This window comes from Cyclopterus lumpus, chromosome 10, assembly GCF_009769545.1.
Source record: "Cyclopterus lumpus isolate fCycLum1 chromosome 10, fCycLum1.pri, whole genome shotgun sequence".
NCBI classification, from domain to species: domain Eukaryota; kingdom Metazoa; phylum Chordata; class Actinopteri; order Perciformes; family Cyclopteridae; genus Cyclopterus; species Cyclopterus lumpus.
In genome coordinates, this window is record NC_046975.1 from 17866661 (window position 1) to 17878705 (window position 12045).

Here is a 12045-nt window from a genome sequence, read left to right on the forward strand (position 1 = left end):
ATTTATTAACAAAAGTGCCCCAAAAACACGAATGAAATGCAATGGAGATTAAAAACAATGTGAACGTCATCTTACATCTGCCACCTTGCTAATGACCACACTTACCAATATAGACAAATAGACATGTATAGATATGTGCATACTGCACGTTAATGGAAGCGGACAAGTGTTACCAAAGTCCTATCCAATCCAGACCGCTGGGATACAACCAGAGAGAATGGCAGCCTGACCTTGTCTCTATGTAAGTTTCTCTAAACATTCTGAGGATAATCACATCTTCAGGCCATAAACAGCATGGGCCGCTGCACAAAGCCTTTTGTATTCACCCAGACCAACAGCCATGCAGAATGATATTTACTCTCCAACTGAGGATAAGGAAGGTTAGGCCATGAACAGGCTACTTTAGCCACAGGTCAATCCCTCAGAGACGGTGGTGGTGGTGGTGGAGGAAGGAGGGTGGGACTGGAGATTGGGATTTTGTGCAAGGCTGAGCAACCATTTCTAGAGGACTAAGGGGGTGAGAAACCTTGGAGATACAATTTAGGCAGCTGAAAAACACTTTCACAGCAAATGCAAGAATGCTGGATATGATGACAACATAATAAATAGCCCATAGTCATTTACACAGAAATGTTGGAAATGTATGTAGTATACATCATGGTGTCGGGATATTTCTCTTTTCTTTCTTTTTCAGACAGACAAGTAAAGAAACAAGCCTATGATGCAATATATATATATATATATATATATATATATATATATATATATATATATATATATATATATATATATATATATAAATATTAGGGCCAATTCCAAACACGATCTTGGTTTTACGGTTATATTAATCACAGCTGGAATCTGATCTTTCATTGGAAAGCCACCTGTTAATATATGAAGCAGAGATCAGGGCATGTTCAGAGGTTTGGTGGAAAACCTCTGCGGTACAATTTAGGAAGCTAAAAAAAACGTTTCACAGCAAATGCAAGAATGATGGACATAATGAGAAGATAATGGATTGCCAATAGTTAGGGGATTACAGATAAATGTTGTCATGGTCTCAGGATCTTCCCTTCTAGACCACAAACAAGAAAAGAAACAAGCCTACAATGTAATGTGGGTAAACAGTAGGGCCAATCTCAAACATATTCACCTTTGGTGACTGCGTTTAAAGGTCAAGTTTGGTCTGTGACCATGAATAAAACAGAACCATGGTTTATGGTTATATTAAGGCAAGTTGGTCAAAGAACACTTTCCATTCAGTTGCATGTGTGCTCGGGGAAAAGGGCCAGAGTGATCACCTGAGTTGGAATCTGACCTTTCAAGCTTTCAACCCCAGAATAAAAAAAGCTGAGATCCGGGCAGGTTGAGAGGTGAGGGAGTGACAGGAAAGATTGAAGAGTTGATATTTTCAGCATTCGTGATTCATCAGAAACTTGCAACAAGTTGCAACAAATCAAAATCTGGTTTTACTGACTGACCCGTTTATTCATAACCTGAAACATTGGGCCTGTAATTTATTTTGAGTGGACCCCACATCCTGCTGCAGTAAATACTCTCTAGCAGACCAAATGTGTCTTAATCTGCAGCTAAAAATAATATCCAACAAATGCACCATTTACTCCTGTTTGAGTCACTTTTACTAAAAGCTACTGTGCCCAGCTTTTTAATGGAAATTACACCGTTTTCAAATGCGAAACTACATATTTGTGACAAATTTCTATTGGTATAGTTTGATCTCCGCCATCCACAGAACCCATTGATGGTGGAGATTCACGAGATGCTGGATGGCCACCCCTGGCGTCTTTCAATCAGACAAAATATGCAATCAGGTGCAGGGCAGGATATGGCACCCGACACCCCAGACCCTGAAGCTTTATGTATGGCCCTTGAGCGACTGCATTTGTGCTCACTTGATCTAGACAGAAGTGGATATCCAGCAGGCCTAATGGCCCCCCACCTCTCATATGTAGTACAGTAGCAAGTGTAGGGTGTTTAGGGACTTGTCACTGTAATTATGTTCTTCCTCCAGTACTTTTCCCTGGGTAGGGGCAGGGTCTATTAACAGGGGATAACTTGCAGCAGGCAATACTATTCATGAAAAATGTATGGTGGTTTCTCCCCAGGAACATATCCACTCTGGCTGCACAATTGGGTGAGGTGGAGTCATCCATCCAGGGGGCTGCTGCTGCTCTCCTGGGAACCCCATAGTTCTCATAGCTCTTTTGTCTGCCCCCTTTTGAGCCGCTGTCCAGTCTCGACCTTTAGCTTATTGGCAGGAAAACAGCTTTTCTTGTAGCTGTTACTTCAGCCAAACGAGTGAGCGAGTTGAGCGCTCACTTTTAGTCTTTGGTTTCTCTATCTGGGCACTCTTTTGTTTTATGTTCATTCAAGTAGCATGAGCCTGTGATCCAGGATGTTTTTCTTTTTCTACCCGGAGAGACTTATTTTGACTTATTTTGCTCCCATATCTTGAACTTGAACTCAATTGATTGTGTTCTGCTCTTTAACTGAGATGCGATTGTCAGTAAAAATAGGGTGAGTGTGTGCATCACAACATATTATAGTGTGCAGCGGGTGACGTCGCACCCAGAGGTGTAATCAATTTGTTATAATTGCTTATGACCCAAGGATGATAGTCACTTTTATTAATAAAAAAAGTGTTTACATAAGTGAGCAATCCTTCTTGATCTGGTACAGTACGTTTTGACTTATAATACATTGGAATGAAGTCTGCCTGCCAGCTTGTAGCACAGCCAAACACAAAAGTAGCATTTAATGTATGCCGTTTGGGCCGGGCAGGTTCTGCACTATGGATATACTGTATATAGAGTTTTTTTCATTAAACATAGTTGCCTGCTGCTGCTGAAAAGAGGCTAATACAAATGGAGTTTGCAGATGAGAAACCAAAACAATGCTAAAACAAAGCGCTGGGGGATGATTCTCTGTGGGTTTGGCACAAGCAACTTCTCTTATGTAAAACATTGTTATTTGACCCAGGTTGTATTGATATGTGCAGCTTTAAAGTCCATAGCCTTAAAGGCACGCTTACTGTATGAAAGAAAAAGAAAAGAAGAAAAAAATAGATTTAGAGATACTGACTCAATCAACTAAAAGAATCGAAAACTTGCCAGAATAATTGTCGGCTGATTATCCTGACAATAGTATAATAAGTAAGAATCCTCTATAAGATGCACTCCCACGCACATCCTCCATAATATAACTGAAATGTGTATTTGGACGTGTTTCACTCCAGATTGGTCATCACCAGAACGTGTTCAACACTGCAATTTATCTCATCATCAAAACCATCACTCCGTCCGCCAATTAAGCTCAATTACACACGAGGCAGCCGTCAAAGCAAAAGCTACCGTTGCTTGAAATCTTCACACCCTTTTTTTTCCTTCTTTTTTTAAATTTTTTTAGAACGAGGAGGAAAGAAAAAAAACAAGCTGGCGAAACCACAGTCACAAAAGCCACACTGACAACGCAATCCGACACTCTCCTTCCACACACGGACTGACTGACCCGGTGCTGTCCAGCCGCCTGGAGCAGAGAGCCTGCTGTGTGGATGTGTGCAGCCCTCTGGACTTGGTGGGAGGGGGAGAAGTTTCCCCAAAGACAAGCTGATTGGATCACACAGAGAGAGAGAGAGACGATGCCTTCCTCTTCCAGCCAAGTCTCACAAGCCGCTCAGTGGATTTGATGATTTTCGAAATTAATTTCCTGCAAGTTATTCAACGGGACTGAGGCGAGACTTTAAAGCAGAGGATGCTCCCACAGGTCATTCGGATTCTGTATGTCTTGTATTTCTGCTTTTTCCAACGAGGCTTTATCAGGTGAGGCGCACTAACATTTATTATTCTCATGAGTTATTTTCCCGTTTTATTTTCTGCTCGACATCAACTTTTCAACCATCAGAGGCGACGCATATTACTGTTCACGTCATCTGTCATTTTTAGAGACTTTTGACTTGATTTGTATGCAGCTCTCCAGATAATTGACCTACCCGTTTTTTGTTGTGTTTTTTTGTTGTCGAGACGAAACGAGTTTTTAGCTCCCTTCAACTAACTATCCATTTGTCAGGTGTCGCTGCCATTTAATGACATGTAATATAATATGAAAAAGCACCTGTTATAAAGCGGTGGGCTATGTGCGAGATGCGAATTTCAGGCGTCGGGAAAACTGGGATCTCAAAAAAGAAAAAGTCACAATATCGCCTCATTTCATCATTTTTAACTTACAGTGCGTGCAAAGGTAGAACTGAGTCTACATGCAAACACATATCATTAAATCACGGCATCAGATATCAAACCAATTGTTGTCTTAGTGCGAAGAGAAAATAGGTTCCGGTCGCAAACTACCTGTGGAATTCCCGCTGGCACAGGACTGACTGGTGGCTTTCGAGGGAGAACACTCCAGTGTATGATATCATATTCATATAACGTCCAACAGCATGTGGGAAACATCACATGCATTGTCTGCCTATTGAAACCCGAAACGTGCAATGCGAATAAAAAATGTGCATGGCTCGATTTTTTTCAGCAACAACAAGAAAAGTGTTTGGCACACGTGCATCGCGGAGTCTTTTTCATTAATGGAAGAAAAGGGGGGGGGGGGCGAGCTCCGGTCCGTGTGTGTTCATTGTGTCGGGGGACAAACAAAACAAAAACACGTCCCTCTCTCCCTTTCTCTTCTTTGTTCTCATGTTTTTATAACACACACACACACACACACACACACACGCACACACACACGCACACACACACACACACACACGCACACACACGCACACACACGCACACACACACACACACACACACTTCAGGTCTCTCTCTCCTCCCTCATATCATCCACCAGCAACGAAGCGTCCTCCTCTCTCTTGCTTCCTCATTCCATCCACCCATCCTTCTCTCCATCCTTCCTCCCCCTCTCTCTATCCTTCTTGGTGACGAAAACTTTTATTTGCGGTGAACACTTTCCTTATTTCATGCCTTGCCAACCTCAGGTGGGAACGAAAGGGAATTAAGATCTGCATAATCCTGGAGCGGAACCGAGCCGTTACTCCGTGAACCCGGGGGCGAGGAGAGCAGCTCTTAGCCTGGAGAGCAGTCAACTGACAGCACCTCCTCTCAGAAATTACACGCTCTCCTACTAGCTTGTCTACTCGCCACGTAGGGAGGGAACGAGAGAGGAGAGGAGGAAGAGGAGGGTGTAAAAGACAGGCTGAATCTGATGGAGCTGTGGAGTGGTGGACTGGGGAGATAGAGGGTGGCAATGGGAATGGTGCAAACTGGGATGGAGAGAAATGTGAACAAGAAATTGAGAGGCTGATTCATTTAGCTGGAGGCTGCGTTGAGATTAGTAAAGTGGAGGACGAGGCCGGGAGATTGAGAGAGAAATTGTTCCGCAAGGAAAGAGGAGATGAGATTGAGCGTTGAGAGGGGGAGACGGTGGGTGTCAGACACAGGAACCATAGTAAGAGATTTGAAAAAATGATTGTCATGGACAATAGTGAACAAGTTGGATTATACAAACTGAGAATGAGAAACGGGGGTGAAGGGTGTAGTAAATAAAGTTCATATCATAGTCTGAGAGGGTGGTGGCTGAGGGTTTTTGAGCTCTATGGGTGTGTGAGAGAGAAAGAGATTGTTTCCGTTTGTCTTGAACCTTGGATTAAAAAGGAAACCCAGAATATGGTTTCCTGAACCTAAACTGTCTTCCAGTTTAGTTGCATGTGGGTTTTGTTAAGGGACTTCTCAAGGGACACATATATTACACAAATAAAGAGAGAGAGAGAATTGTAAATTGACAAAGTGGTCGCTTTACGGCCAAAGTGATATGCTGCATTGGCCTTCACTGTTGCAGGGAGCATATACAGGTTTGTCGAAACCAATTGACTCTTTTAGTGTTCACTTTTCCCCTGGTAACTACTGCTTGCAGTTATTTGAAATGTTGCTGCCGATTGGTAACATTTTCATTCGTTATGCTGAGCTGCATGTTTCTGGTGTGTTTCATTGGTTTACATTGCAATCCTCTTTGTTTCCCAGGATGAATTAGTTTAGGGCTGGGTATCGGATCAGTGCTGATCTGATAACTCACTTTTTGATACCTTAATACTCGACATACAGTTGTTGGTGAAATTAGACTCCAGGGCAGCATGGGAGCAACAACATGATAATGGTGGCGACACTCACTCCCGCTTCTCTACTCTGACAAGCTAAGATATTGGCTCTGAGAAAGGCTTTTTTGTCCTATTTAAACCCATTTTTAATATAAAAATTGGAAAATACATGATACAAATAATAACAAAACAAGATAATAAATCTGACGAAAGATTCAGTGCCAGATTTTGCTCAGTACAATGGCAGTTTTTTGTTTAATAAGGGACAGCGTGTAGGATTTTCTGCCATCTAGCTGTGTGGTTGCAGGCTTCAACCACCTCTCCGCTCACTCCTTCCTTTCCTTGACTGCGGTAATGTGAACTGTAGAGTGCAAAATTCTGCTAACAACATTCGCCTATCTCAGAGGCCACAACAATAACACTGCCTGGAGCAACGGAAGTCAGACGGCGACTGTCATTATCTCGCTTTTGCATTCTGCCGCTCACGTTGCCGCTGTTTCACAAGCGTGTCGAATAACTACGGTGGCCTTAAGGTACCACATGACAAAGAGATGAAGAGTTCATTACCAACGAAAAACTGATTCTTAGTTTTAGGTGATGACACACTCAGCAAAACATAGTAAGAAATGTCATATTCCTGTTCTGCTAATAGATCCCCTGAGATCCAACGCACCGGACCTTCACAGTGCATAGCCCAGCACCAGTACCGGACCTTTGCAGTGCGTAGCCCAGCACCAGTACCGGACCTTTCCAGTGTGTAGCCCAGCACCAGTACAGGACCTTTGCAGTGCGTAGCCCAGCACCAGTACCGGACCTTTCCAGTGCGTAGCCCAGCACCAGTACCGGACCTTTCCAGTGTGTAGCCCAGCACCAGTACCGGACCTTTCCAGTGTGTAGCCCAGCACCAGTACCGGACCTTTGCAGTGCGTAGCCCAGCACCAGTACCGGACCTTTCCAGTGCGTAGCCCAGCACCAGTACAGGACCTTTACAGTGTGTAGCCCAGCACCAGTACAGGACCTTTACAGTGTGTAGCCCAGCACCAGTACCTGACCTTTACAGTGCGTAGCCCAGCACCAGTACAGGACCTTTCCAGTGCGTAGCCCAGCACCAGTACATGACCTTTACAGTGTGTAGCCCAGCACCAGTACAGGACCTTTACAGTGTGTAGCCCAGCACCAGTACAGGACCTTTACAGTGCGTAGCCCAGCACCAGTACAGGACCTTTCCAGTGCGTAGCCCAGCACCAGTACAGGACCTTTACAGTGTGTAGCCCAGCACCAGTACAGGACCTTTCCAGTGCGTAGCCCAGCACCAGTACAGGACCTTTACAGTGTGTAGCCCAGCACCAGTACAGGACCTTTACAGTGTGTAGCCCAGCACCAGTACAGGACCTTTCCAGTGCGTAGCCCAGCACCAGTACATGACCTTTACAGTGTGTAGCCCAGCACCAGTACAGGACCTTTCCAGTGCGTAGCCCAGCACCAGTACAGGACCTTTCCAGTGCGTAGCCCAGCACCAGTACCTGACCTTTACAGTGCGTAGCCCAGCACCAGTACAGGACCTTTCCAGTGCGTAGCCCAGCACCAGTACATGACCTTTACAGTGTGTAGCCCAGCACCAGTACAGGACCTTTACAGTGTGTAGCCCAGCACCAGTACAGGACCTTTACAGTGCGTAGCCCAGCACCAGTACAGGACCTTTCCAGTGCGTAGCCCAGCACCAGTACAGGACCTTTACAGTGTGTAGCCCAGCACCAGTACAGGACCTTTCCAGTGCGTAGCCCAGCACCAGTACAGGACCTTTACAGTGTGTAGCCCAGCACCAGTACAGGACCTTTCCAGTGCGTAGCCCAGCACCAGTACATGACCTTTACAGTGTGTAGCCCAGCACCAGTACAGGACCTTTCCAGTGCGTAGCCCAGCACCAGTACAGGACCTTTCCAGTGCGTAGCCCAGCACCAGTACAGGACCTTTACAGTGTGTAGCCCAGCACCAGTACAGGACCTTTACAGTGTGTAGCCCAGCACCAGTACAGGACCTTTCCATTGCGTAGCCCAGCACCAGTACAGGACCTTTACAGTGTGTAGCCCAGCACCAGTACCCGATCTTTACAATGCGAAGCACTGCACCAGTTAATGCACAATTGGGCACCATAAAGACATTCGTTGTACTGTATCGTTAACTCTGATTTGCAACCTCCTCCATCTGGTGTGGAGGGTCATTAACAAGCAGTAAGTCATGCTACTTGCATTTGTTCACAGCGGGGTCTTTAACAGCAGTTTAGATTTGTGCGAGTTTTATTTTGTTTCTACACACTGCTGCCCCTAAGAACGACACAACGAGAGGCTTTGGTTTATCAAAATGATCACACATGCCGACTTCACCAGTATGTCACGATCACAGCAGCGGACACATGAATTGTGAAAATGGATCAACACCACCTGATTTGTGTTTGTTCGTTGGCAAACTGTGAGTGAAGTGAAATGAATTGCATTGAAGTGAAGGGCAGAGAATCGCATGGAGGATCCCTGCTGTTCTGTGAGAGGTCATGAGTCAGACTTGGGGTTGAGGCCCACTGTGTTTTCCTCTTAACTCTAACAAATTAATTCAAGTAGATAATGGCTCTACTTACAGCCGTCACATCCTCAGGAAGTGGGTCAGTAGCATAATTATCTAAATAAACAAATTACATGACTAACAGGAGTACAAAATGCTTTGATTAAGTTTATTGTTTCTCGTATTTGGTTTTAAATAATGTGGATTCTTTTCTGTGCTTTTGTTTAATAACTGAAAAATGTTCAGCTAAACCATCATCTTTAAATGTCAAATTTCAGAATCAAAGAGCAAATCCTTCTAGACTCTCCAGTTTGCATCAATGGCACAGCAAGGAGAGCTCATTATTTTCAGTTTCAAATCTTCAAAGTGTACTGTAAACTGACTTTTAATTGCATGTGTGTATTCCGGCAAGTTAATGCGTTGCTTAGATGTATTCAGCTGCAACCCCAGTGATGTGAAACATTGTACTTTAAAGTAACCGGAGCAAAGTCTGGGAATGTAAGACACAACTCCGACATGTCGCCCTGCGACATGCGACTCCAGAAGCTGACACACGGAAGCGAATATATGATGAGAGAATATATATATATATATACACACACACACACATATATATATATATATATATATATATATATATATATATATATATATATATATATCATTTTCACACTTCCGGGATGCAGCGGGAAATAAGGCTAAAATATTGTCACACGCGGCATAGGAATAGATCTGTAACACATTAATTTAACAGAATGCACACATGTCATTATAGTCATATCTATGGGGAAATATAAATCTGTTAATTTACGCAGTCAACGATTCATTGCCAGCAGTCTTTTTTTGCATATGTTACTTTTAGTCTGGATTATGACTTTAACTTCTTAGCAATTGTGTAATATTAATTTACGATCCACGTACCCATCTTTTACTGGTCAGTAGGCGGTGCTTTTATACGAGTTGATCTCATATCTCGAACATTACCTGCTACACGGAGCAGGTCAGGTGTTCAGCATAAGTAACAATGGCCATCTATCTCGGTAAGAAGTGAGCCTCCTCTGTGGAACTGAAAACGCTGAAGGTACCTCGCTAACCCCGAATCCTGCTTCGTGGAACACGGCCCATGGTCAGGATTTCTGGAAACGGACATTTGGATGCGCTTTAAAACCTCACATTCAAATTACTTGTGTTGTCATTTGAGAGAAAAATAATCCTCACAGGAAAAACTGTCTGGCCTGGCTAAATTGTGTGCTTCTCTCCAAAACTTCAAACGCTCAGTGTTTGGACGAGAACACCATCTTTCTGTGATAGCTTTTAATTAAATTCGGATGGTAGTCCCAGCTGGTATGGAAGAATCTGCAAAAGCAAAGTAATATCTGCAGGCTAGTAAACAGTAGAGGGAAGAGGAAATAAATGATTGTGTGACTTCAATTCACATGTTTCACAACCAACAAGGAGTTGAAAATGTGGCTTGTCCCTGACAATAAATATTTGCATATGAAAATGCGGGTGAAAAAACTCAATTTCCACCAGTTAATTTGATATGCGGTCCGTCATTTTGGTCTTCGTCAACGAGTCAGGTTCTTTTTGCTTTTTTCCTGCTGAATGACTTATTTCCACAAAACCTCTGAAAACCTCTGGTTAGTAAAAGATTTAAAACGATGCCTTTGTGCGATTCTTTTTGGAGAAACTGAGTGTTGGTCGACTAAGAATTTCTTTGTTCAAGGACAGTCCTTGAAAAAATAAAAAAGTGCCAACAAAGCAGACATGCTTGACATCACATGCAGGGACTAATCTTATTTTTAATAAAGTATCAACTGAATGTTACTGGGGATGTCACCTTGATTGGGGCGCTCTTATCTTTCCCCAAAAACAAATCCCTGCGTACTTGGCTTGGACACAGAGTAGAGAACCAAGGAGCTGATGAAAAGGAAGCGTGAAAGGAGGACAGATGGGATGTTTACGTGAGTTAATGACTAAAAAATGAGAGCCAAGCTGGAGACAAGAGTCGAACAGACGGTTTGCGCTCTACTTCCAGCGACACCATGAACAGTCGTGGTGTACTTAGTATTGAAATATGAAGACTAAGGATGCAAAGTAGATTCTTTAAAAGATAATCAAAGAGTTTGTATTATTGTGCTGGTAAGCTTTAAATCACATTGACGATATGTCGGAAACGTAACTTTAGTGTGTCAAAAAGAAGACTTCAAACAAGTCATTATTTATTATACCTGTTCTCAGAAGACTATTTGGATTTTTTTATTCTACAACAGGTTTATTTTTCACCAGTAAAAGTCACTGAAACACTCGCTTTAAGCAAAATTAACTAACCTCCCTACTTTTTATCAGCAACTTTTTCTTTAAAAAAAACACACAGCCAGATCTTAAATCCCTGATGAGAAAGCAATGTCTGACACAGATGTGCTCTTCAGTTAGATTTGTGTTTGGATACATCGGTGGCGGTGACAGCCTCCTGATGGTCTCAGCAGTCCCTTCAGTGTTAGGCTGACACCTTGGGTTGAGGGATGTGAATGATGGTTTGCTGACCATTTCAACCAAACCGCCTATTACCTTTCCCTCTTTTTGTTGTATAAAATGTGCATAACAACTTTATGCATCTTAAAACATGCAATACGGATGCTGGAGTATTGGTTGTTTTAGGGTGAATATCCCCTGATATATGCCGATCATCACGCCATGAGTTTAAAAGCCATAGTTATATACATCTTACAACATTCTTATTTTTCATCATGGATGAGAAATTGGTGTCCATCCAAGTCTATTCCTTACCTCCACTAAACCAAGGTCTTTGTGTTATGGCTCAGCTGCCAGCCGAAATCAATACCACAAGCCACTGAATAATAAATGCGCCATGAAGTGTAGCTGGTGGGCATCAGGTCAGGGTAAACTTTTGATCCCCACAGATATGTACCCAGCTAATAGCTAATGCTGAGCTGCAAGAGCATTAAAGTGCAACATTCTCCACTGGTCATGCAGGGAACCACAAAAACAAATTCCCTTTCGGCAGTTCACTATTACTCCCTCACACACATGCAGGAGGTGAAAAAAAACAACGAGTTTCATTTGCACCTCATGGCCAAAAAATGTTATAGTCTTCAAACTGCAAATAGATTTAATCCAAGACAAACTGAAGAATGTGCACAAGGAATGAGACATTTCATATGTATGTCAAAAATCAAAGATACTTATACTTGTGTTCATTAACAATAGATTGATTGACTATATGTATAATGCGAAAGGGGCTACTCAAAGAGACAAATCACAGAGAAATATCTCCGACTCTGCAGCTCCCCAAAGCTCTTTGGAACCTTTTAGCTTCTTTCAGCTCATTGCTATGGTTATAT

General features: G+C 43.1%; 1 protein-coding gene across 1 annotated transcript in view; it reads left to right on the top strand.

Moving 5' to 3' along the window:
- Positions 1–3771: 3771 nt before the first annotated feature.
- Positions 3772–12045, top strand: part of glra4a (glycine receptor, alpha 4a) — a 41561-nt gene continuing 33287 nt past the window's right edge. Inside the window, exon 1 of the mRNA XM_034542989.1 lies at positions 3772–3839. Within this exon, the coding sequence (XP_034398880.1) occupies positions 3772–3839 (68 nt within the window). The remainder of the gene's footprint in view (positions 3840–12045) is intronic.